Raw genomic sequence first — 27,911 nt, forward strand, 5'->3', positions numbered from 1 at the left:
GTAAATAAATAAGTTGGAGATATAATACACAGTACAGTGATTATAAACACAGAGCTGTATTATAAACATTACACTGCTGAGAGATTAGATCTTAATTTTTCTACTACTAGAAGAAATGATAATTGTGTGATGTGACGAGGTGTTAATTAACACTACTATGGCAATCACATTGCAAAATAAATGTATCAAATCAATACATTGTACACCTAAGGATGTAAGAATAAGAGAGAGAAGAGTAACTTTAAAAGTCAAATGGTTCTAAAAGACTTATGACCAGATAGAGTATTCCCTGCCTCACAATAGATTCCAACACCCAGACACAACCATTTTCAACTCTTTTATTTGTTTCTTCCAGAAAGATGAATAAAATTGATAAACCTCTATTCACACTGGCCAAAAACAAAGATAGAAGACAAAAATTACCAATAATGGATGAAACAAGGGACATCAATACTGATCCCATGGACATTAAAAGGGTAATAAGAGAATACTAAGAACTGTACCCTCATAAATTCAACAACTTAGGTGAAATGGACTAATTCCTTGGGAGACATAAACTACCAAAACTCACAAGAAAAATAGAGGATGTAAGAATTCTGCATCTATTAAAGAAATTGAAATTATTAAAATTCACCATAGAATAGAAACAAAATGCCAGGCCCAGATTGCTTCACAGGTGAATCCTACCAAACATGTAAGGAAGAAATCATTCTAATTTTACAAAGCTCTTCCAGAAAAGTAAGGCAGACTTTCCAATTCTTTTCATGAGGCCAGTGCACTCCAATACCAAAGCCTGACAAAGAAAAGTAAACACAATTACAACAGAAAACCATAAAGAAGTAATTTATCTATATATATATGCATATATCTGCAAAAATAATGAATACAAGGTTACATACACAATTACAGCAATATATGGAATGAATAATACATCACAACCAAGTGAGATTCACTTCAGGAAAGCAAACCTGTTTGAACAATGGAAAAATCAATCGTAATTTCACTAGATTAGCATAATAAATAAGAAAACCATACGATCATCTCAATAGATGCATAAAAATCTTTCAATAGTATTTACCATTTATTCATGATAAAAACTTACAGAAACTAAGAAGAGAATTTTCTTAGCCTAATAAAAACCATTTATATTGAAAAACAACCCCCCCCCCCACTGCCCGCCACAGCTAGCATCATTCTTTTTTTTTTTTTTTTTTTTGGCTGCGTTGGGTCTCCGTTGCTGCAGAGAGCAGAGGCCACTCTTCGTGCGGTGCACGGGCCTCTCACTGTGACGGCCTCTCCTGTTGCAGAGCACAGGCTCTAGGCATGCTGGCTTCAGTAGTTGTGGCTCACGGGCTCCAGAGTGCAGGCTCAGTAGTTGTGGCGCACGGGCCCAGTTGCTCCGCGGCCTGTGGGATCCTCCCCAACCAGGGCCCAAACCCATGTCCCCTGCATTGGCAGGCGGACTCTCAACCACTGCACCACCAGGGAAGCCCCATCATTCTTAATAATGAAAGACTGAATGTTTTTCCCTAAGGTAAGGAACAAGACAAAAATACCCTCTCTCACCACTCTATGATACATAATATTGAAGTCCTAGCTAGTGCAACAAGACAAGAAAAAGAAAGATATACTTGTTGAAAAGGAAAAAATAGGAATGTCTCTGTTCACAGGGTGTAATATTCTGCATTAAAAAATCCCAACAAATGCACAAAAAACTCCTAGAACTAATAAGTGAGTGGAAATGTTGCAAAATACAAGATCAGTATACAAAAGTACTCCTATTTTCCAGCAAGGAACAATTGAAATTTGTTTTTTAAAAAAAGTATCATTTATAATTGCACTAAATAAATAAAATACTTAGATATAAACAACAAAATATATGCAGGAGATATACACTGAAAACTACACAACACAGAAGAAAGAAATAAAAGAAGATTCAAATACACGTAGAGACATATTGTGTTCATGGATTGACGGCCTCAATAGTGTGCTGGTGTCAGTTTTCCTCAGTTTGATCTATAAATTGAAAAAAATCCCAATCAAAATCCCAGCAAGCTTTTTTCATAGATATTGATAAGCTAATTCTACATTTATACAGGAAAGACAAGAGGAACAGAATAGACTAAACAATTTGAAAAAGAAGAATAAAGTTTGAAGACTCACACTGTAAACTTATCCTATTCCAAACTTGCTAGAAAATTTCCATAATCAGGACACTGAGGCACTGAAGAAAGGATAGACCTACAGAACAATGAAATAGAATAGTGAGGACAGAAATTAACCCCAAATTTTTTAACAAGTTGCTAAGACAACATTCAATGGAAAAACGAATGCCTTTTCAACAAATGTTGCTACAACAAGTGAATATCAATATGGGGGAAAATGAACAAATTAACTCATTGACAGGAAAAAAAGTAGTCAATAAAACGGAGAAGTCGAGGGAACCTAATGGAGCCCCAGATTCAGGCGGAAGTATGGTGATTACCTTACCAGTTTGCCTGCATTCCCGTCCTCATTTGTTCCCTGGAGACAGGTTTATAATGATAAATTTTTCTCTCCCAAGTTAATTTACCTGTGGCTTACCTCCTAATAAATTCTGTCACTCCGTGGAGCACTTTCACTGCACCATACTCCTTTCATGTAAATATTAAATCATCCCAGGACTTGTATTCCCCAAAAGGTCCTTGAGTGGATAAGTTGATCCCCATTTTGAGGGTAAAGGAAAGTGCTTCTCAGTGATTTGCCAAACGTCAGACAGATAGAAAGCAGCACAACCATGATCTCTGCTGACCCTCAGACTCAAACCTCCACCTGTCCACATGGCACCTCCACTCAGAGTTCCAACGGACACCTCAAGTCTAACAGTCCTTTTCTTAGATCTCGACTCTTAATTCCCCAACCTCACCCCTACCCCCAGGTCTACTCTCCCAGAGACTTCCCCATCTCTTTGAATGGCACCCCCTTTACTTAGTTGCTCAGAAGGAATCATCAGGTGATTCTTATAGTCTCCCTCTAACATCCTCATCTAGTCAGCAAACCTGGCAGGTCTATCTTCAAAATACATCCTGAACCCAGTTTCTTCTCACACTCTCTGTCTCTCTCACTATTGTCCAAGCCACCATCATCTCTAACAAGAAGGAATGAATAATCACCTTTAGGTGCTTTAGACCTATCCTTTCAGCCTCCACTGTAATCTATTTGCCAAGCCTAAATTAAGTCATGCCTAACACCTTCAGTGGTTCCATCATACTTAGAATAAATTCTGAAGAAAAGACCATGCCCACCATTGTCCTACATTCCTGTTCCCTGATTACTCCTCACCCTTCATATCCTACCACTCTCCCATTGGTCACTACTCCACCACTGGGGCTTACTACCTACTCAGTGGACATGGCAAGTTCCTCCCATTTTCACAACCTTACATTTGCTGTTCCCTTTACTGGGGGCACTCTTCCAACATATATGCACATTTTTTGTCTCTGCTCAAGTGTCAGGTATCCAGGAAACTGTACCATTCACAATACGCTTTTCAAAAGTGTCCCAGTGCAGAGAACCAATTTGTATCTACTAGACACTGATTTGAGAGAGAAGACAGGATAGGAACTGTTTTACCACTAATCCAGCGGTAGGATCCAGCATCCAGGAAGATGCTTTCAACCAGTAACCCTGAGGGGCAGGGATGAGGGGAAAAGAGGGGCTTCCCTTTCTCAGTAACACCAACCCTCTAGTGGTCATGAAAAGGAGTTTTGTGCTCACAAGGTAAGACACATGGGGACCAAGGAAGTGCATGGCACAATGAAGTGGTGTTTCAGGCTATGGGCTGCAGACTGTTGAATGAAAGAGGCTCACCCAATGCCTAACGTGGCGGTCAACCATTACAGCACCACCCACAGGAACTTCTGAAGCTTCTGCTGACAGTCTGGCTGGACTTCAGAAACTGCCCTTATAAGAGCCTGATGCTCACACGTATTGATGTGCTAGGCTCAAAGGTCTCAGTTTAGAGACTCCGCACAGTTCTGTCCCCTCCTACCAGACCCTGAGACCTCTCTTCTTCTTCACAGCCTCCTCCCATTTCCCCACTTTTTTCCCTGCGAGGGGAATCATTCAGGCACTTCCTGAATGTTCTCCTAGGTACATGAACCCTCCTGTTCACTCTGGGTGATGAAAACAAGACACCAGAACAGATTTTCTATTTTCCTCCTCTGAGTTCTTTCTTCCCAGAGAGAAAGACTCATTAACCCTGCCTGTCTTATTTGGGAATAAGGGAACTTTGAAAACAAAAACCACAGATGTAAATATTTGATAACTCTTGTTTTGTAGCAAGGGTGTTTCCACTGGGACCCACACAAGACCCATTTGATTTGTCCTTTGCTATCTTGATGGAAGGTCACTGAAATGAAGTGAAAAAGCCTGGGGAATGTGGAAAGTCATAATTTCTGGAGAGGGGGAAGGTCGTGTGAGTCCCAATGTTGGTCACATCTGACGAACAAAAATTTTTTAATGCAATCTGTCCATAACAGAAAGTCAAGAGCTCCTTCTCTTTTATCATTTCACATATCTGTTGAATATGAGGCAGCACACATAGTGATCTGCTTCATCCCCCACTGACTGCTTCTGCCCTACAGGAGTCCTCTGCTGAGCAGTGGGGGAACAGGGAGGAGTAGGGTGATTGTGGACCCCTCATGTCCTACTTCATATCTCAGTGCCCTCCACCCACTGAGAGAGCCTTCAGAGTGTGGGGATCTAAGGGAAGGCCTCAGCCATGTACATCTCTTAGACCGTACAGCATCCACCCTATACCAGTGATATAGAGAAGAAGAGAAGAAAGTCACATGTACAATTACAGTTACAGCAGGAGTAAAAACCCCCAAGACTTGAGACAGGTACTGTTGTTGTGTGCTTCTGTTTCAGAAGTTTGATGTAAAATTTTGGGTGAGAGAAAAAAACACTCTATTCTCTCATTTATCCCAGTTCAGTTAATCTTTTCTTTCCTTCTTAATTCAACTTCACTCTCTCAAATCTCCTGTCCCTCATCGTGCCCTGTTCGCTGGTCTCTTAATCTATCCAGTGTTGAAAAAGTCCTAGAGATATAAACGCTGACTTGGTTTCCCTCCCTTTAATTTCTAACAGTATCTAGAAATATTACATTCTAAATCATTTCTCTAATCCTCTCTTTTCTACCTGCTGTGGTTCCCCATACACATCATCAACTATTCACTTGGCCATATTCCCATAGTTGTGTATTTTCCCTTATTTTGGTGAGGATGGTATTGAAATGATGACTGGGGATAATAATTCATAAAAAGCCAATAGATAACAGTTATCTTATTATTACCAAATGTTTATTATCAGAGTAAAACTTGCAAATGAAAAATACCTTATAACACCAGGAGATTAATGAAAGTTATATGGTGCATTTCTGTCATGATTAGAGCAAAATAGCTTAGAGAGTACAGAAAATTCCCTTTACTTAGCAGTGTAGCATCAATGTGGAGCAATGGTCTTTTTCAAACAGTGAGACAATCTTTTTACTTTAGGGTAGTGTTGGCCTTGGTGGTGGGTAGAAGAGGATCCTGCTCCCACCCAGAGAACACAAGACCTGAGGCCCTTTTGTTATTCAGTTAGGCAACTCTATACCCATCTCTGCCTCATTCTCTTAGACTTCAGCTCTCTAAAGTCTTATGCAACAGCATTTTAACATCATCAGCCACAGTATTGATGAATTTCAAACGTAGAAAATATACTTTCAAAAATTGAAAGATAGAAGATCGGAGTCCTCCGTTCACTGAGCAAAAGGATTCAGCACATTTCATGGCCTTTGCTGCTATACTGTCATTCTTCACAAATAACCAGAAATCCAAGGACTTTGTGGAGCTCTTGATCTCTTGCACAGATGTGCCCAGCTTCTGGGCAATCTCTTTGACTGACTGCTCATCCAAACCAAAATAGCTTCGATAAAGGTTCAAGCACTTCTCCTGTTTAGGCAAATCAAAGCCACTGAAGAAGGCCATGAAAGGGATGATGGCCAAAGCGGCTGATTTCAGGGCATTCAGCCAGATCTTCTCTTTGAGGATAACTCTCTTCACCTCAATGAAAGCATCAGACAAATTGGACAACTGGAGCACAAAGGTGTAGTGCTTATGAGCAGGGAGATCCTGCAGCAGTGTCTCCTGCAGTCTTGGGAAATCAAACTTATCCGGGTGAAAGTTGGAGACCAGGAAGACACACGGATTAGATACTCCGATGTTGCTGAGAATAGCCAGGTAGTCATCTCGGATCTGCTGAAGGACTCTCTCCTTTTTGAAGGTTATGGGTTTGCGTTTCTCTTCACTATGTAATTCAACATCCACCATTGTTCTAGCAAAATAGAAATTCTTCCCCTTCTCCTTGATTTTCTGGGCCAGGAGAGCATCATTTGAGCTGAACCGTGAGGAAGAAATAATGATGAAAAAGTCATAGTCATCATCTCCTATAATTTCTAGATAAGAATCTGGAAGGGAATTGGGAGTCCCAGTTCCAGGCAGGTCCCAGAAGGTCACACTGGGATATTTTGGATGTTGATAGGGGGTTTTCTTCATGGTGGTTGGCACAACTCCAACATGAGCAGACCCCTCCTCTTCATGACCAAGACCTAGCAGGGCATTGATGAAACTGGACTTCCCAGAACCAGATTGCCCAATCACAGCCACATCCAAGGGAGCATTCTCAGATTTCTGAAGTGCTTCCTGAATCTCTTCAACCACCTCTTTTAAAGTCCCCTCCTGAAAGACTCTTCGAATACGTTCAACGCTTTCCTGAGAGAGGATCCCCCCTGCCTTGCTGATCAATGTGGAGTAGTGAGGGACAAATTTTTGGGCCAATTGCTCAAAATTCTTTCCTGACAGGAAATATGAGGTGAACCAATCCATGCCAGTTAACTCTGGATGATCTGTGGAAAAAGAAAGAGAATAAGGAGGTAAGGTGAATGAAGCAGCAGAACAGGCAGGTTCAGCTGAGGAAACACAGTGGTCTCAACAGATCAGTCCCATCTCTCACACTTACTCATGTTACTACAGTTAATTTATTTTTCCTGATGACTTTTGTTTCCATTGCTACAGAAAAGACTACCTGTTTTCTAAGCTGATGATTTATATGTCCCAGGAGACAGGACAATGTAGAGACAGAATAATGGCCCCTAAGATGTCCACATCCTGAACCCCAGAACCTGTGAATGTGTTACCTTACATAGTGAAAAGCACTTTGCAGATGTGATTAAGTTAATGATCTTCAGATGGAAAGATTATCTTGGTTTGTCCACATGGGTTAAATATAATCACAGGCATCCCTATAAGAGTGAGGCATGGCCAAATGCAGAAAAGAAGATGGGATAATAGGAACAAAGGTTGTAGTGAAGATGGAGGGAGGGCAATGAGCCAAGGAATGCCAGGCAGCGTCTCGAGCCTGGAAAAGACAAGAAAATGAATTACCTCCTGGAGCCTCCAGAAGGAACCAGTCCTACTGACACTTTAATTGTAGCCCCTTAAGATTCATTTTGACTGCTCACCTCCAAAACTATAAAAGAATGAATGTATATTGTCTTAAGCCACTAAGTTTGTGGTAATTTGTTACAGAGCAATGGGAAACTAATATAGACTGTCTGTATTTTCCTGAAACGTGAATACAGAGCCCAGCACCTTTCCATTCCGCAGGAAGAACCACTTAGGCCAACATGTTAGTGAGCACAGATGACTTCCAGAAAGACCCTCACTTCCAATACCCTGCAGCAAATCAGGACAGGACTTGCGTTGTGGGAGAGGCAGGAGACAGAGACAAGCCCACCAGGTGGCCTGTACGCCAGGATGTATGTTCCATAAGGCAGACAACCAAGAACATAGTCATTGTGGTAATAGTTACCCCATGGCAGCTTAATGTCTATTTACCTCACTTTATGGACCACTTTGGGTGGAACTTAAAACATGTGACAGGAAGTTGCAGAGGAAGTAAATAAGAGCTCTAATTTTCCCTATCCAATTCAGCACAGTTTTGAAACATGGGCATCTGATTAAACCAAGGCAATTTAAAGAAATTATTAATATGATACTGATGGGACCTCCTCTCATTCACTATGAGTGAGGAAAGTCATACCAAGAAACTGTGATTTAAAGAATATTTATACCATAAGATTGTTTCACATATTACCAGTGGGCTCTGTCCAGTAGGGGTGTGTTGAATGCCCTCCACCCCCATTCTACATATTGTGCAAAGACAATTTTTTTTAAAAAGTAAAATCATGACTCTCAAAAAATATTAAATGAATACATGTTAAGGATTTTATTTAACTGATCACTAATGAAGGAAGTAAGCAGATGTTAATGCTAGTTGAAAGGAGAATACCAAAGAAGAGACACGTTTATAGCTCAGGAATATTGAAATGAATGTCAAAGTGAGACAAGAGTGCTGTCTTCTAAGAAGAGGGTGGGAAGACTATTGAACCTCAACAGACAGATTTATATGGGCTATGGACTAAATGTGTCCCCATAAATTCATAGATAAAATGTAATGCTCAAAGTGATTTTATTAGTAAGTGGACACTTCGAACGTGCCTAGGTCATGTGGGCAGAGCCATCATGAATGGATTAGTGCCCTCATAAAAGAGACCCCAAAGAGCTAGCTTAACCCTTCTGACATGTGAGCTTAAACAGAAAAGACATTCATCTAGGAAGTGTGTTCTCATCAGACATCTAATCTACATGTGCCTTGATCTTGGTCTTTCATCCTCCAGAAGTATGAGAAACAGATTTTTCTTCATAAGGCACCCAGTCTGTGGTATTTGGTTATAGCCTGCACAGAGTAGGGAAATGGCAAAGAAACTAATTATTTTGCATTGCTATTAATTACCAAAACTCAAAGAGATTTAAATATCTTTATGGTAATGAAAGGCTAGAATCAGAAAACCCTGAGTGTGCATTAAACATTACATAGTTTACTACTGGAGAAACCAGTAAACCTTCTGTTGCCCCAAATTTTCTTACAACTTTCTCAAAGAAAGAAGGAAGGAAAGAAAGAAAGAAAGAAAGAAAGAAAGAAAGAAAGAAAGAAAGAAAGGAAGGAAGGAAGAAAGGAAAGGCATCTTCAGACACAGGGGTTGTCTATTCTTCAAAGAGGTTGGCATGAACTGCTGGATGGAATTCCAGCTCTCCACCAGCCAGCCCTGTCCTCAGCCCTCCAAGCACAAAGCTGGCCTTGGCCACTGCAGGTATAGAGCATGTTTTCCAGAGAGAAAATGGACTTCCTATGACAGAGATCAGATCCAAATGTTTCCACTAAAACAGCAGAAAATGCTGAGACTGTGCAGGGACACTCCCCAGAACTGTTCTCACCAGGAAATGCAGACACAGTGTGCTCCTGTGCTCACTGTAGAGAACAAAGGTTAGCAAACCTCTGCTGCCTGGGTAATGAGGCCCAGAAGGGGGAGGCGTCAGGAAGTACAATACCTTCTAACCTGAGCCTCTCCCTCTGGAAGATCTGATTGATATTTGAGAACCCACATTTCAAGGAGGAAATGGGAAGACCTGCCATACCCTGTATGGTATATTTTCATGTATATTTTATACATTATAAAAATAAACAAAGTATATTTAATACTGTACTTGGGTGCTGGCATAGGGATAAACCAACTGACCCACAGAACACAATACCAATCCCTGTCTTGGACTCAGGCATGTGTGGAATTATGTTGAAAGGGAGACATATGGGTTGGCCAAAATGTTCGTTCGGTTTTTTCCATAAAATGGCTCTAGTAGCACTTAGTTGTCTTTAACTTCATTTGAAAAAATTTTGCTAGAGTGTATGTGACAGCTGTCATATCAGCATGCATTTAAAAAATGACGTCAAAATTGATGAAGTTTTGTGTAGCCATTTTAATATTGAAGATGGAAGAAAAAAGCAACATTTTTGGCATATTATTCTTTATTATTTCAAGAAGGGTAAAAATGAAACTGAAACGCAAAAAAAGAAAAAGATTTGTACAGTGTATGGAGAAGGTGCCGTGACTGATTGAACATGTCAAAAGTGGTTTGCGAAGTTTCGTGCTGGAGATTTCTCGCTGGACAATGCTTCACGGTTGGATAAACCAGTTGAAGTTGACAGTGATCAAATTGAGACATTAAGTGAGAACAACCAATGTTATACCATGTGGGAGATAGCCGACATACTCAAAATATCCAAATCAAGTGTTGAAAATCATTTGCACCAGCTTGGTTATGTTAAGCGCTTTGATGTGTAGGATCCTTACATAACTTATGCTAAAATAAACCTTCTTGACCATATTTCCACATGTAATTCTCTACTTAAGCATACCTTTTTAAAAATAAATTGTGATGGGTGATGAAAAGTGTACAGTAAAAGTACTGTACAATAATGTGGAACGGAAGAGATCGTGGGGCAAGTGAAATGAACCACCACCAACTGCACCAAAGGCTGGTCTTCATCCAAAGAAGGTGATGTTGTGTATATGGTGAGATTGGAAGGGAGTCCTCTATTATGAGCTCCTTTTGGAAAACGAAACGATTAATTCCAACAAGTACTGCTCCCAATTAGACCAACTGAAAGCAGCAGTCGACGAAAGCGTCCAGAATTAGTCAACAGAAAACGCATACTCTTCCATCAGGATAATGCAAGACCACATGTTTCTTTGATGACCAGGCAAAAACTGTTACAGCTCAGCTGGGGAGTTCTGATTCATCCGCCATATTCACCAGACATTACACCTTCAGGTTTCCATTATTTAGGTCTTTGCAAAATTCTTTTAATGGAAAAAATTTCAATTCCCTGGAAGACTGTAAAAGACACCTGGAGCAGTTCTTTGCTCAAAAAGATGACAAACTTTTGGGCAGATGGAATTATGAAGTTGCCTGAAAAATGGCAGAAGGTAGTGGAACAAAAGGGTGACTATGCTGTTCAATAAAGTTCTTGGTGAAAATGAAAAGTGTGTCTTTTATTTTTACTTAAAAACTGAAGGCACTTTTTGGCCAACCCAGTACATGGAATGTCAGTGAGTAAAGAAGGCACTATCAAGTAAATGGAGCTGGAAAAACTGGTTTTCCATTTGGAGAATGTTACTGATTCCCTACCTATATCACTTTTGATAATCAACTCTAGAGGAAGAGTAAAGATCTAAACTTCAAATAGAAAACAATATTAGAAAATATAGCAGATCTTAGGGTACAGAAAAAAATTTTAAACAAGATACCCAGAAGATAACTGTATAAATAAGATTGACAAATGGGGTGCCTTAGAGTACATTAAAATGAAAAGTTTCTGTTCATGAAAAGAAATGCTTCAGGGCAGTAAAAAATTCTCCAGACATGTGGAGAAGATATTGGCACAAATGTCATAAACTAAAAATCAATACTAAGAAGGTATTTTTAAAATGCTAGAGATCACTAAGAAGCAAAACAATCCAGTATGGAAGTGCAAGGTGTGGGGGGCGGGGGGGGAATGAACAGATCTTTCTCAGGAAGAAAACAAAAAACAAAAACAGGTGTGACCAATAAGCACACAGAAAGTTTAGCATCCTCCTTAGTAATGAGGCAAATGCAAAACTGTGCACAGTGAGATGACATTGTATGTCAATTCAATTGGAAAAATTTTTAAGTTGGACGATATTGAGTACTAGGGAGAATGTGAATCAGTAGAATCTCTGAAATATAGCTGCTGGGAGTGTAAAATCAATACAATCACTATGAAAAAAGTATGGATTAATTTTATTAAATTGTACATTCATGCACCTTAGGACCCAGCATTTCCACTCCTAACACGGTACCCAGGAGTCACTGTGCAAAAATGTACAGGGGACATGTAAAATGTGTTTCTAACAGCAGTCTTCATTATTGTGAGAAAGGAGAGGATAGCCATTGATAGAGAATGGATAAATAAACTGAGCTCTACAACACTGATCCATTGTTATACGTAGGTAAATAAATCTTAGTAACACAACACTGAGGTTAAAATAAATAGAATTTAGTAGAAATGGTAGAAAAAAATAGTAGGAAAAAAGAATACTCTTTAAATAAATCTTCAAGAAAACACAACAAAATATTGTTTAGGCACGCATATGTAAGTGATAACACAACAAATGACAGAAAGGAATTGTAAATACATACTTCATGAAGTTGCTAAACAAGGGCTGGTGACAGAGTATGGAGTAAATAGGAACACATAGGTAAGTGTAATTATTGAAGGTGTTCTATTTCTTGGGATGGTTGTTCACTGTGTAGGTGATCATCCTATTATATAAGTAAACAAAGGATTTTTAAAAGAAAAATATCTCAGTTCTTTCAAATTGGTGCTGCATGTATTCTTTTCTCTGTAGTCAGTCATGAATCTCTCCCTACTTCCATAGTTTGGGGACATCAGAGAAATACTCTGTCTGACACATAGAGACAATCAATGCTATGATGGAAGAAAGCAGAGAAATCGTTGAGGGAGGAGGTGGGGACAAGAGAGATTGTCATTCCAGGCAGAAAGAACTGCAAGGCAAAGAAGAAAGATCACAAATGAATTTGACAGCTAGCTGTAGATGCAGATGAACACATACAGACACCCAATTAAAAACTTCAGTTTTGGGACTTCCCTGGTGGTCCAATGGTAGAGAATCCACCTTCCAATGCAGGGGACACAGGTTCGATCCCTGGTCAGGGAACTAAGATACCACATGCCTTGGGGCAACTAAGCCTGTGTGCCACAACTACTGAGCTCGTGCACCTCAACTAGAGAGCCTGCATGCCACAAACTACAGAGCCCATGTGCTCTGGAACCCCCATGCCACAACTACAGAGCCCACGCACCCTGGAACGTGTGCGCCACAAATAGAAAAGAGAAAACCTGCGCGCCGCAACTAGAGAGAAGTTCGCGCACCACAGTGAAGAGACTGTGCACCACAGTTAAAGATCTCGCATGCCTCAGCAAAGATACCACGTGCCACAACTAAGACCTGATGTAGCCAAAAAATAAGTAAAATAAAATAAATAAAAGACCTCAGTATTAATTAAAAACACCACTCAGAGTTCCCCAGGGCTGGACTGGTCCTCACTGTGAGGGTCACTCTGAGTCTGGTGCCCCATTTCATAGTCTCTGGCCTGGAGTGGCCATTGCTCAGTGATGCCCCTCAATGTACACCTCATGGTCCATAGTCAGACTTTCTAGCCCTAAGTCCACTGAGATCACATGAACCTTCCTCAGGACAAGAGGTGACACAGCATGTCATGGTCACTACTGTGCACCTACCAAGTGGAATTGTTCCTTGGACTCAAGCATGGCTTCTGCCTTTGCAGGAGAAACTCCTAACAGGCCCCATCAGAAGTCTGTGAGTCTCTGGCAAGGTGCCTTCTCCCTGCACAGAGTAGGAACCCAAAGTAGGATCTGGGCAGAGTCCACAAGAGACATATAAAGTTTGCTGATTGCACTTTAGGGCCACACTTTGAAAACCTTTTCTAGGTTTGGGTTCTGCTTTCAGGCTAATCTGTCCATTAGATGCCTGAAATCGTTTGAACCTGGGCTCAAAGGAATTCACAAGGTCCAGGCAGGCAGCCAAATTCAGCCTCTTTTTTGGTTGAGCCACCTCCTCTCATGTTTCTCCATCTTCTGGCAGGCCCTCAACCCATGTGATGTTTGCATGGTCCTCACTTCACCACCAGGAACTGGGCAGGCTGGAGAGCTGAACAAGAGGCTGTGTCAGGCCTGTATCTGAGACCAGACTAGGCCTGGGAACACTAGCAAAGCAAAGCAAAGCAGGGAACAGGAGAAAAGGGAAGGAGGACAGGCCTTAAATGCCTTGCCTAAAGCCCTCAGGCTGTTGTGTGGACCAGCAGGGTTCAGGCTGAGTTCCTCCAGAAAAATCCTCTGCAAGTGGCTTAACTGTAAAAGTGTTGCTAAAGTTGAAAATGGGTGTAGTCCTTCCGTCACCTTGCAAATATTTACTGAGCTTTTCAGTTGCAATTCGGCCCTGTTCTGTGGGTGACTGACAAGACTAGGCCTCTAATATCTCGGTCTCCTTAGGGCATCACACCTTCAGGACAGGGAAGTTACTCCTGGACATCAATAAGGTCTCTGAAATGCACAGAGGCAAAGCACACATTTCCTGGTTGGAGGAGGAGAGGAATGTCTCAGGAAATATCCTGTCTCTTGGTCCCACTCAGGTAAGCAAAAGTCCAATTGGTCTCATAAACAATCTGCAGACTCTTACAGAGTTGAAATCTCACCTGCCCTGGCTCAGTCCCTCCACCATGTGAGATAGCTGCAGCAGGGACAGGAAAAGAGTCAGCTTCTCCCTCTTTCTTCCTCCTACTGACCCTATTACAAGGATGGGAACAATAAAGGGTAGGAAAGACACACTCGGGTGGGACAGGTGCAATCCTGCTGAAGCCCCTGGTGCAGTGACTGTCCCTCACGTAGGTGGGGCCATGGGTGGCTCACACTGACGTCCCCATTGGGATCTCAGGGACAGGCACAGCCCAGACCTGCAGGCCTGCTACCTCCTCCTTAGAGTTGGGCAAGGTGGGTAGCCCCAGCCTCTTACCTCCTGATATCATCTTACCCAGAAAAGAACATCCAGCCCTCACTGTTGGCCATACCCCTTGCAACAAGTCCACTAAAGTGATCTTTGCCTTCCCCTTTCCTCAACCTGTCAACTGTCTTTTTCTGACCCAGGGAAGGAATCAATGGTGGCTAAATTGAATTCACAATCTCTTAGATGCATAAGAATTTCCTATCCTATTATTGACGTTTGCAATCTCTACCTAAACCTTGGAAGCATTGTAAGCCTTGAAAACTTTCTCTGTTACACTCACACAGTCCTCTGTCTGGGGCCTCTCTCCTGACCACAGAAGACTTGGGGAGCTTTTCCTTCTGATCCCTTCTGATCTTTTCCTTCTGATCTGAGAGCGAGCACATGACAATCACTAGGATGTTAGGCAGATGCCCAGGGTCACCTGGCCAGTGGTGAGCATTGCTGGGTCTCAGGCGCCCAGCAGGTACATTGACAGCAGGTAGGGGTCAGAGCTTGGAGTTGGCAGGGAGGTCCGTGATGGATGGAGAATATGCACTCCAAGCAAAGCTGGTGGTAACAAGTGAACTCAAGTGCTGAGTGAGCTGGGCAACACCAGGGAGCATCTCTGCAGACAGTGTCTTGAGCCTCAGGAAGGGGCAGGGTTTGGGTGATGGTGAAGCTGAAGGTGGACATAGGACTGAGCTGAGGACCAACATCCGAGGACATGGCTCTGGAGGGAAGCAGCAGGGCTGGACCCAGGACACCCCAACTCTGTGCTTGGCCTCTGTGCACTGATTTGACACTGAGGCCTTAGAGTCTGGCTCAGGCCAGTGCCCCCTCCACTATGGAATGCAGAAAGGAAACTGGCGCTCCCTTTCCTGGACAGCTAGAGTCATTTCCAGGAATAGAATTGAAACTTCCGCTGCCTGAGTCCCCCTGCAGCTGGAACCCTGCCAGCATTCAGATCTAGAAATAACCCAGCTGAGAGGTCCAGTGTCCCCGAGGGGTCGCTGAAGGAGAAAACTGCAGGACAACCAACTGTCCTTCCCAGCTCCTCTTCCCTCCTTCCCCTCAGCTCTCCCTAGGGCAACCCCAACCCTCCACAATTCCATTTCTTCCTTCTGGAGCAATCTGAGCTTGGATGGTCCCAGAAGGAATTGCCTCTGTTTGAGGAGAGGACTGTTCCCCAGGGAGGGGTGACATGCCAGGAGGCCCACTGACATCTATCTGATCACCATCACCCTCTGCTTCCATGGAGTGTGTAAGTGAGAGGGCTCCTAAGATGGAACGTGTTTGATAACTGAGCTACTGTAAGGACATGAAAGGTGGAGCCCACACCAGGACAGGAGAACTTGGCATCTGGCTTACTCATTTCAGTGAGTTTTCATAGCAGGACCCCTCTCTGACATTCTTCAGGGACCACATCAGCACACAAACACTTTGCTGCTCCAAACCCATCCAGCCCTCCAGTGTGGAGGCAGTGTGCCTCTCATCTCCATGTTCCTGGCATTTGGGGTCTTCTGATGGAGACCACATGTGTAGAAGGAGGGCAGGATGTGCCACTCATACACTCTTAGTGTCTAAACTGGAGAAGGAGCCACTGGTCATTTCTGGGGCATCTGGAATTGTGAGTCCACTAGTTCCCCAGGGTGGACCTCGCATGGAATAGGGACCTTAGGTGGGCTTTCAAGGATGAGATGTCTAATGGGACTTTTCAGTCCCCCTCAGTTTAATTGTGTATTAGCCTTGGAGAAACTATCTCTATTGCAGGGCACCAACTCTTCCCTTTACAGATGATGTTAGTGAGGTGGGAACTTTTCAAACACCATCTTCCCAGATGTGTCCTGTTCAGTACCAGGCCCTTTGATGATGTTGAGGCTTATCATACTTTTCTGCAATAAACGAGCATGTTGATTTTCTGTCAGCCTTTCATGATAATGACCAAATGGGGGACAAACTTGGGGCTTGATGTACATTGGATTCTGGGCTCACAGAAGTCCTTGATGCCTCGGATTCCACATCTGGTGCAAGGTGGGCCACACTTCTCCATGGGTCCCTTTGGTTGGGACTTGGGATAATTGGGCATGTTGGGAGCTATATAGAAACCAGCATGGGAAATCCACTAATGAGTGGTTTTCATTCTGCTTGTCTGAAGTTGTGAAATCTATTTTGTGGGTTATAACAGGAGTTGTTTTTTTTTTTAAGTTACCCACTGGAATTGAATAAAGTGAAGAGATGGCAAATCCTGTGGTAAAATCTCTTTTTCAGGTATGTGCCTGTGTCTGTGCATGTGTGTTGAGTATACTTGGTTCCTATGTAAAATGCATCTTTTACTCCTGGGCTCATTCATAAGACTGGTGGCTGAGGGAGAATGTAAGCCAGCATTAGGAGCAGTTGGGAAAGAGTGGACAATTGCCCAAACCTTCACCTAGGAGCAATCATGGAGCAGTCCTGTGAAATTAGGGATTTCTCCACATGTCACTTTCTGTTTGCTTGTTGTAAAATTTACTTTAAATTGATGTATCCCCATGCTATTTTATAACCAAACTCTAAGATGGTGACCATTCCTACTATTTCAAGAGAAATTGAATGGATGCTTAGCTCTTAAGTGGTGGCAAAGGTGACATTAGTGCTGTGAATGGCTCTGAGCTTACTGAAAAGTCCTGTATCCATGGCTAACATTCAAACTGACCGCAAACCACAGGTATTAACTTAAGATTCTGTGTGGCCTCAATTTAGTTGTTTAAGCAGAGAGTAACTGTGCTTAAGCATAATTGTACCCCATCTTACTCCACTGCCTAAAACCTAGCCTAGCCTCCCCTCTGATGTGAAGGCTTTAGGACTTGTGAAAATATAGTACCAGTAATATTGAGTTCATATCTTCAGAAGCTATCACTTGCTTACAAAAGGGGTCTCAATAAGCCCAAAGCAATCACAGGGGGAATGAAAACAGCATGTGAACTGTCAAATAATTCCTTCCTTTATTTCTTTATTCTAGAAGCAAATCCTCCCTTTATTTTCTAAGCACAATCATTCTTTATTCTTTCCTTTATTCTCTAATCAAATTCTTACTGAGTGTCTGCTCTGTGCCAGGCAGTGTCCCAGCCCTGGAGCTTCAGGAATGGAAATCATTGATTTCATAGAGATTGCTTTCCAGGGGAGAGACAGAGGAGTGAGAGAACCAAGTGAAATGTGGGCCAAGCTTGATGTGATAATCAGAGAAGACTAGATTGCTCCCCTAGAGAAAAGCACACAGATGGGGACAAGGGCATGGAGATGGTGGATTGTGAAGATGGGCCGGGCCTGAGCTCTACCTGACCAAGACGAAACCAGCACCCGGCTGTGCAGTCTGCTAACCTCTGCACTGCCCTCAGAGGGAGGGAAAGCCTTCCCTGGTGCTCTGTGTCCGTGTTTGAGTCCCTCTTTTACAACAGCGTTGTCTGTACCCTATGTAATACTGTGTCCTTTTTATAATTAATAAATAATGGAATATACATTTGACTGACCGCTGTGTCAGAAAATATAAAGTAGACCTATGCACATCAACATAGAGAGATGCCCCAAATGATATTGAGTTTAGGAAGTAAGAAACTGACCTTGTTAGGGGTTTTAATGTTTTGTTACATAGGCACTGTTGAATAAGTCATTGACCACTGATGATTGAACTCAATCTCCAGCCCCCCTCCCCTCCCTGGAGTTTGGAGGGAGGAAGGGTAGGAAGGAACTGAAACTGCCAACCCTTTAATTCTGGCTCGATCTTTCTGGCCACCAGCCCCCATCCTGACGCTCTGTAGGCTCCCTGCCCCCAATAATCTCATTATCTTACAAAAGACATGCCTATCACTGAGGAAATTTCAACGTTTTTAGGAGCTCCTTCCAGGAATTGTGGACAAAGACCAAATAGGTATTTTTATTATAAAACAGACTTTAAGCTCAATACTTTTTGTGGACAATTAAAGGGATAAACATAAAGCACTACTCTATAGCTTTCATGGATACATATATACATTAATATGCATTAATAAATATGTTCAAGATGAATATCCTGACACATATTAAATTGAAAAGACGGCGGTAGTCTGTGATGGGAAGAGAAATAAACTAGGGGAAATAGGAGAGAGATTTTTAAGGTGGGCTTTAGAGTCACAAAAGGCAAGATAATTTGAAAACGGGCACTCCTGTCACTTCCCTAGAAGTAAAACTACCCAATCCAGGGGTGAAGCCCTTTACAAACACAGTCTCCCCTTGGGAACCCTAAAGAGAGGTGAGATGTGCAGCCTTAGGGAACCTCCTTGTTCCATCTACTCAGTTCCCCCACATCTCCTCCAGCCCCAACGACACAAGACCACATACTCACTGATGACTCCTAGGTTTGCATGCACATTGCACACGTCTCTCCTCAGCTCCACACTCCAGACTGGTCCTTCCTGCAGACAGCCCTCTGAGAAATGCCCTGAGGTGACCTCACACAAGCTCTCTCCTGCACGTGGCCTGGATCAGACGTATGGACCACACATCACACCCTTCACCCCAACTCATTCTTGGGCTTGCCTGCCACATCTTGCTAACCTGACTTGCTAACCTGACTTTCACATTTAGATATCTCAGGCTTGTGACAAACCCAATTCCCTGTCCTCTAGCTGTTCTCCCTAAGCTCCTGCTAAAACCCTCATTCTGAGTTTGACGTGAGGGGCAGGCATCACTCTCCATCTTTGCCCTGGGGATCCCATACCCTAACATCTCCCTCAAAATATCCCTTCACAAATTCCCTCACCCCAACCCTTTTGTACCTGCTATACAGGTGAGAGCTTTGACAGTGGTCTAACTAGTTTGTGGCCACCTGATTTGAAATATCTATGTGGCGGTTTACCTTGAAATGGCGCAGCAATTATTGCCATGTATCAGCCAATAGGGAGAAAGAAAGAATGAGTCCCATTCTGATGTTCTGTTACACTTAGCATCAGCGACCTCAGCGTGGAGAGAGGGTATTTTGAATGTATTTGAAATGTGACCTTTAAGTCATAAAAACGAAGGGTACTAGAGCAATGAGAAGACATTTTGTTTCAAAGGTGAAAGAAAAGTCAGATAAATGACCAGTGTAGGGGATAAAATTGCCACCACGAAATGCTTCTCTGGTATGAGGATTATTTTAGGTTGGTTATTTTTAAGAAACAGAAGACTCAGGAAGTTTTCCTTTTTACCTTCCCCTTAACTGCTTAAAAGCATTTAGATGGGGGGCTTGTTCCAAGAAGGGAGCTGTCACCAGAGATAACTAAAAAAATATGAGCTAGACATGTAGACCGGGAAATTTACCAAGGCCTATTTGTTCCCATTCCTCTCTGTGTCCCATTGTCTCTACATGGCAAGGCAAATACTTGTTTACCAAACATTTCCTCTTCCCATTACCCTGTGCCTTATCTTCCTCACCTTTTTTTTTTTTTTTTAGTATTATTTATCTTGATTACTGAGCTTTTTTTTTTTTTTTTAGCACCTTTAATTATTATTTATTTATTTATTTGGCTGTGTTGGGTCTTCGTTTCTGTGCGAGGGCTTCCTCTAGTTGTGGCAAGCGGGGGCCACTCGTCATCGCGGTGCGCGGGCCTCTCAGTATCGCGGCCTCTCTTGTTACGGAGCACAGGCTCCAGACGCGCAGGCTCAGTAGTTGTGGCTCACGGGCCCAGTTGCTCCGCGGCATGTGGGATCCTCCCAGACCAGGGCTCGAACCCGTGTCCCCTGCATTAGCAGGCAGATTCTCAACCACTGTGCCACCAGGGAAGCCCCCTTCCTCACCTTTGAAGTCCTACACCCTTAGCCCCAACTCCTTTGCTCAGAATGAATACATAGCCTTGATTGTCTGACTGCCTCTGTGCCCCATATTCTTCTGGAGCCCTCTTTCATAGGTATAGTAATTAAATTTGTTTTTTCTCCTGTTAATCTGTCTCATGTCAATTTAATTCTTAGACCAGCCACAAAAACCTAGAAGGGTAGAGGAAGAATTTCTCCTCCCCAACACCATTTTGTTAAACTAAAGCAGGAAGTGGGTGTGGCCGACCACTCCTTGCTTTGTGTGCACGTCCCCCCACACAGTGTGATCTGAAATTGGGGTGCCCATAGCATAGGGGAGCAAAATTTGCTGTCCCAAAATGTATCTCTTTGGCATAGGATTATTTTAGGATGATTATTTTTAAGAAACCAAAGACTCAGAAAGAGCTTTTACCTTCCCCTTAACTGCCTAAAAGAACTTAGATAAAGGGCCTATTTCAGGAAGAAGAGCTATCACCAGAGATTTCTACAAAGACTATGAGCTAGTGTGGTAGACTTGGGGAAAATTAGCAAGGCCTGTTTGATCAAAGTCCTCTCTGTTTCCCATTGTTTCTGCATGGCATGGCAAACATTTGTTTATCAAACATTTATTTTTCCATCTTCCTGTAAATTGACTTCCCTCTTTGAAGTCCCAGACTCCTACCCCATCTCCTGAAATGTGAATAACATATAAGCCTCAATTGCCTGAACGCAGGTGTGCCTCATATTATGGAACCCCTGCACATACAAAGTTAAATTTGTTTTTTTCTTCTATTAATCTGCCTCATGTCATTTTAATTCTGAAACCAGACATAAGAAGCTACAAGGGTAGAGGAAAATTATTTCCTCCCCTACAACAGGCTCAGTCCTGACCCTGCTCCACATACATGCACCCTTTAGGTTATCCTAACCTGTCTCATGTTGTCCAGCACCATCTACGTGCTGGCAACTCCCAAATTTATATCTCTACCCCAGGCATCTGCCCTGACCTCGGACCTAAATATCCTATTGTTTATACAACATCTCCCGTTGGTATGTCTAGGATGATCTTTAGTAACTGAACAAGGCCAAACCTATCTCAAGCCCCCATCTCTCTCCTCCCATAGACTTCTCCCTGCCAGACAATGTCAATGCCACCCCTCATTTGCACATGGGGCTGTCCGCATAATCTTCTTTCTCTCACACTTCACACCCCCAGTCCTGCAACCTGACCAAATTTATCCAGAATCCAGTCACTCCTCCCATTCTCACCACTATTGCCCTAGCCCTGGGCAGTTCTCAGCCCTCCCTCACTCTCTTAACCACCTGAGAAGGAGGAGCAGGCTTTCTGCACCAAGCCACAGGTCTCCACCAGCCAGCCCTGCCCCTCAGGCCTCCAAACACAAAACAAGCATCTCATCCCTGCAAGTGCAAAAAGCTTGCTCACTCACCAGTTCAAGAGAGAAAAGACATTTCTGGTCAGAGCTCCGACCCGAATGTTTCCACTAAAACAGTAGAAAATGCAGAGTCTGGTGAAGTGCTCCCTGCAGCCCCCAGCACAGGAACAATCCAGAGAACTGTCCTCATCCAGATAAAGGCAGACACAGTAGAGAGCAAGGACTGGCAAACTTCGGTCCTGCCTGGGAAATGAGGCCCAGGATGGGAGGCAGTAGGAAGTACAATAGCCTCTGACTTGAGCCCCTCCCTTAGGAAGAAAAGATTGATAGTTGAAACTAACATTTCCAGAAATGAAAATGAAACCAGGGAAATCATGTTTATGTCTTTCTCTACAACACCACATTTTCCAGTAAAGAAAATACAAGAGTGTGACTTCCAGAGGATCAGTGAGTAAGGAGAGGGCAGAGAGGTACTAAAGACCAGGAAAGGCAGGTCTCTTAGGACCCCTGGGAGGTCACCTAGCCAAGACACCCAGGGGAGTACAGACAACAGGGAAGAAGGAAGGCTGTGAGAAACTTTTCAAAGCGTCCAGTGAATGAGGGAGAAGCATTTCTCTAACTTTTCTCTGTCTTTTTGTTCTTTCATCATTAGGAGCCCTATACCTGACTGCCACATTGTCAACCGGGGCCTGGATCACTCTGGCGGGTCGTGGGGTCACACCTGATGAGCAAATCAAACTACCAGAAGGGGCTCTGGGGACACAAGGCAAAACCACAAGGAGCTGGGCACAGAGAGGAGGGAGGAGCCTGGATTCCTAAATTTACCTGGAAGATTAAGGAGAAAATACCAAATTTTCTTTAGAAGAAGAAGAAATGGGAGGGTTTGCAGTACCATATATGGCATTTTTCATGTATATTCTATACATTGTAAAAATAAAGTATACTTTAATGCTGTACTTGGGTGCTGGCACAGGGATGAATGAACTGACCCACAGAACACAGCACAGAACACTGTATTAGACTCAGGATTTACAGAATTGTGTTGAATGGAAGAAGTACATCATACGTCAGTGGGTAAAGAAGGTGCTGTTTAGTAAATGGAGTTGGACAAACTAATTATCCATATGGAAAAACGTTACTGATTCCCTACCTATATCACTTTTGATAATCAACTCTAGAGGAAGAAAGGCCTAAATTTCAAATGGAAAACTCTGGAAGAAACTATAGCTGATCTTAGGGTTCAGAAAATTTTCTTCAACAAGATACCCAGATAATAACTGGATAGAAAAGATTAACAAACAGGGTGACTTTGACTACATTAAAATGAAAAGATTCTGTTCATGAAAAGAAATGCTTATTGACAGTAAAAAAAAAATCTTCAAAAACCTGGAGAATATACTTGCACAAATGTTGCCAACTAAGGGTCAATGGAAACAAGGTAGTTTTTAGATTTTACAAATCACTAAGGAGATGGGAAACAATCTAGTGTGGAAGTGGGCAAAAGACATAAATAGACCTTTCTCAGGAAAAACAAAAGCAAAATCACGTCTGGCCAGTAAGCACCAGAAGGTTTAGCACCTCCTTAGTAACAAGGAAAATGAAAATCTGGGCACAATGAGATGACATTGTGCATCAATTCAATTGGAAAAATTAAAAGTTGGAAAACATCAAGTATTGGTGAGAATGTGGATCAACTGGATCTCTGAAACATTGCTGCTGGGAATGTAAATCAACACAATCACTTTGATCAATAAAAAATAATAAAAATTTTAAAAATACAATCACTTTGAAAAACTGATATGGCTTAATTTTATAAAACTGTACTTTCATGCACCTTGGGAATAAGCATTTCCACTCCTAAGATGATACCTAAGAGTCACTATGCACAAATGTCCAGAAGATATGTAGAAGTGTGTTCCTAACAGCAGTCTTCATAACTGTGAAAAAGGAGAGGATAGCCAATGACAGAGAAGGGATAAATAAATTGAGCTCTACAGCATTGTAAAGAATGGGTCATAGATATAATAGATAAATAAATATTAGTAGCATAATGCCAAGTTTTTAAATTAAGAACCAGTATAATGCCGTTTAAATAAAGTTTCAGGAGAACACAACAAAATATTGTTAAGGCATGAATATGTCAATGATAAAACAACAAATGAAAGAAAGGAATCATAAATACATACTTCATGAAGTATTTATCCAAGGGCTGGTGACAGAGCATGGAGTAAATAGGACCACATAGATAGGTATAGTTATTGAAGATGTTCTGTTTTTTGGGATAGTTGTTCAGTGTGTAGGTAATCATTATATTATGTAAGTAACTAGAGGATTCTAAACAGAAAAATATCTCAGTTCTTTCCAAATTGATGTTGCATGTATTCTTTTCTCTGCAGTCAGTCATGACTCTTTCCCTCCTTCCATAATTTGGGTACATCAGAGAAATACTCTGTCTGACATATAGAGACGATCAATGCTATGTTGGAAGAAAGACTGAGAAATCATTGTGGGTACAAGAGAGACTGGCATTCCAGGTAGAAAGAACTGCAAGGCAAAGATGAAAACTCACAAATGAACTTGACAATGAGTTGTGCATGCAGATAAACACAGCCAAACAGCTAATTAAAGACCTCAGTAGTAAAATAAGAAATAAGTAAAATAAGAAAACCAAGTTCATGCCTTCTCCATCTTTGCTCTGAACTGTCCACAGGCTGGGACCTGATGCCCTGAATACACATCTCACAGTCCACAGTCTGACCTTCTTCTCCTAAGTGCCCTGTGATCACATGAATCTTCTTCAGGACCACAGGTGACACAGACCTGTCATGGTGACTACTGGTCACCTACCAAGTGGAATTGTTCCTTGGGCACCTGGACAGCTGCAGCCTCTGCAGGAGAAACTCCTAACTGGCTCTGTCATAGGTCTGTGAGCCTCTGCAAAGATGCTTTGTCCCCACACAGAGTAGGAACCAAAGTAGAATCTGGGCAGAGTCTACAAGAGACATACAAAGGTTGCTGACTGCACTTTAGGGCCACCCTTTGGAAACCTTTCCTAGGTTTGGGCTCTCCTTTCAGGCTAATCTGTCTATTAGATGCCTGAACTGGTTTGGAACTGGGCTCAAAGGAATTCACAAGGTCCAGGAAGCAGCCTCTTTTGGTTGTACTACCTCCTCTCATGTTCCTCCACCTCTGGTAGAGCCTCAACCCATGTGATGCTTGCATGTTAAGACTTTCACCACCAGACACTGAGCAGGTTAGAGTGTGGACAAAGAAGCTGAGTGCCAGGCCTCCATCAGAGACCAGGCTAGGACTGGGGGTACAGGTAAGCAGAGCAGGGAACAGGAGTAAAGGGAAGGAGGACAGGCAGAAAATGGGTTGCCTAGAATGGCTGAGTTTGTCCAGAAAACCCTCTGAAAGTGCCTTAACTCTAAAAGCAGTAGCTGAAGTGGAAAATGGGTGTGGTCCTTCCTTTACCTTGCAAATGTTTACTAAGCTTTTCAGTTGACATTGGGCAATGTTCTGTGGTGACTGACAAGACTAGGTCTCTAATATCTTGGTCTCCTCAGGGCATGACATGTTCAGGAGGGGCAGGCATTCCTGGATATCAGTATGGTCTCTGAAATGCACAGAGGCAAAGCACACATTTCCTGGTTGACAGAGGGAAGGAATGGCTCAGGAAATATCCTGTCTCCTGGTTCCGCTCAGGTAAGCAAAAGTCCAGTTGGTCTAATAAACGATCTCCAGACTCTTATAAAGTTGAAATCTCCCCTGCCCTGGCTCAGTCCTTCCTTCAACTGAGATAGCTGCAGTGGGGTTAGGAAAAGAGTCAACTCCTTCCCCTTTCTTCATCACACTTGACCCCATTACAAGGATGGGAGCTGGCTGAGAGGAAATATAAAGGGTAGGAATGACATACTCAGGTGAGACAATTACAGTCCTACTGATGACCCCTGGTGTAGTGAATTGTCCCTCACATAGGAGGGACCATGGTAGGGGTGGGAGTGGCTCACACTAACATCCCCATTAGAATCTCAGGGACAGGCACAGCCCAGACCCACAGGCCTCCTACTTCCTGTTCAGGGTTTACAAATGGTGAAGAAATCCACCTTTTTTTGGATGAGGGTATCTTACCCAGGAAGACCAAGTCCAGACCCATAGTTGGCTTAAAGTGAAAGCACATTCTCTTGCAAAGGGCTCACTAAAAAGTGATCCTTGCCTTCCATTCTCCTCACCTGTCAGTCATTGTTTTCTGACCCAGGGATGGAATCAAGGGTGGTAAAGCCAGGTTCACATTCTCTTAGCTGGGTAAATGTTTCCTAACCTGTTATCGACATTGCAATCTCGGCCCAAACCTCGGAAAATACACCCACTCTATCACCCTGTTACAGTGGAAGCTCTCAGAACATGTCCAGCAGCTGCCTGGGCACCTTTGGCTCAGGGACAGCCCCAAGCACTGCCACTGACCAGGCATCACTGGCCCACAGTGCTTTCAATTCCAGGGTGAAAGAAACAAGGTCCTGGTCCTGGTCTGGTCTATGATATGTCTCTTGTAAGTGGTGGAATCTCGCATGTGATGACACCAGGGTATTCTTACCTACTGGTTGCCTTGATTGGAGGTTTCCTTTTGGGGGAAAAGGCATAAAATTTGGTCATCTGGTTTTGAGCCTACTGCCACTTTAATTGGACTTTTCCTTCTGGGTCAAGGAGTCCCTCGCCATCTGACGCTGCCTGATTGGTAACTGGGAAACTCCCTGTTAGACCAAGTCTTGTTGGTATCCCCATCTGCAGTGGTAGGCAGACAATCCTCCATTCTCTTGCTAGGGAACTGTGACCCTGAGAGACTACCGAGTATTGGTTCATCTGGTCTTGGTCTGTCTGTTTCTGGTAATATTGACCATAAATAAGAATAATGGATAATCAGGGCTCTGTTCCATCCTGTAGTCCCCTAGGGTGTATCGGTGGAAGACCTAAATAGACATTTCACCAAAGAAGACATACAGATGGCCAAGAGGCACATGAAAAGCTGCTCAACATCCCTAATTATTAGAGAAATGCAAATCAAAACTACAGTGAGGTATCACCTCACACAGGTCAGAATGGCCATCATCAAAAAATGTACAAACAATAAATGCCGGAGAGGGTGTGGAGAAAAGGCAACCCTCTTGCACTGTTGGTGGGAATGTAAATTGATACAGCCACTATGGAGAACAGTATGGAGGTTCCTTCAAAAACTAAAGATAGAACTACCATATGACCCAGCAATCCCACTACTGGGCATATACCCTGAGAAAACCATAATTCAAAAGGACACATGCACCCCAATGTTCATTGCAGCACTCTTTACAATAGCCAGGACATGGAAACAACCTAAATGCCCAACAACAGATGAGTGGATAAAGAAGGTGTGGTACATATATACAATGGAATATTACTCCACATAAAAAGGAACGAAACTGGGTCATTTGTAGAGATGTGGGTGGACCCAGAGTCTGTCATACAGAGTGAAGTAAGCCAGAAAGAGAAAAACAAATATAATAATGCATATATGTGGAATCTAGAAAAATGGTACAGATGAACCTATTTGTAGGGCAGGAATAGAGATGTAGACATAGAGAACAGACATGTGGACACAGCAGGGGAAGGGGAGGGTGGGATGAATTGGGAGATTAGGATTGACATATATACACTACCATGGGTCAAATAGACAGCTAGCGGGAACATGCTATAAAGCACAGGAAACCCAGCTTGGTGCTCTGTGATGACGTAGATGGGTGGGATGTGGGGGCGGGGGGGGGGGCCAAGTAGGAGGGGATATAGGTATACATATAGTTGATTAATTTCTTTGTACCGCAGAAACTAACACAACATTGTAAAGCAATTATACGCCAATAATAAATAAATAGATTTGTTGCAGGCAGAAGAGTGGGTCCTGATAGATGTCTATATCTAGTCCCCAGAACCTTGGAATATGTTTCCCCACATGTCAAAAGGGACTTTGCCAGATGTGATTGAGTTAGGGATTCTCGATTGTCTGGTTGGGCTCAGTGTAATCACAACCGTCCTTAAGGTGTGAAAGAGGCAGGCAGAAGAGTTAAAGGAGTTGTGATGACAGGAAGAGAGGTTGGAGTGATATTCAATTGTTGGCTGGGGGCCCAAACCAAGGAATGAGGACACCCTCTAGAAGGTGGAAGAGGCAAGGAAACAGA

At 42.8% G+C, this 27,911-nt stretch overlaps 1 protein-coding gene across 2 annotated transcripts; it reads right to left on the bottom strand.

The window, feature by feature from the left end:
- Positions 1 to 1,263: 1,263 nt before the first annotated feature.
- On the bottom strand, positions 1,264 to 27,480 carry LOC309622974 (interferon-gamma-inducible GTPase 10-like). Of its 2 annotated transcripts, XR_014241222.1 has the most exons (3): positions 21,760 to 27,480; positions 5,378 to 6,928; positions 1,264 to 2,241 (listed from the first exon to the last, which is right to left on the bottom strand). XR_014241222.1 is itself a non-coding variant. In XM_082379471.1 (2 exons), exon 2 carries the CDS (start codon positions 6,906 to 6,908, stop codon positions 5,664 to 5,666), a length of 1,245 nt encoding a protein of 414 aa, XP_082235597.1. In that variant the 5' UTR covers positions 6,909 to 6,928; positions 21,760 to 27,480; the 3' UTR covers positions 5,315 to 5,663. The 2 variants fall into 2 exon arrangements, 1 of the variants encoding a protein (XP_082235597.1); XM_082379471.1 differs by lacking the exon at positions 1,264 to 2,241 and having other exon boundaries at positions 5,315 to 6,928.
- Positions 27,481 to 27,911: the final 431 nt, after the last annotated feature.

Source organism: Balaenoptera borealis, assembly GCF_965194805.1.
Source record: "Balaenoptera borealis genome assembly, chromosome: 2".
NCBI lineage: Eukaryota > Metazoa > Chordata > Mammalia > Artiodactyla > Balaenopteridae > Balaenoptera > Balaenoptera borealis.

Excerpts from the sequence above, each read along its gene's own strand:
- LOC309622974 (XM_082379471.1), bottom strand. The coding sequence starts at position 6,908 with ATGGATTGGTTCACCTCATATTTCCTGTCAGGAAAGAATTTTGAGCAA.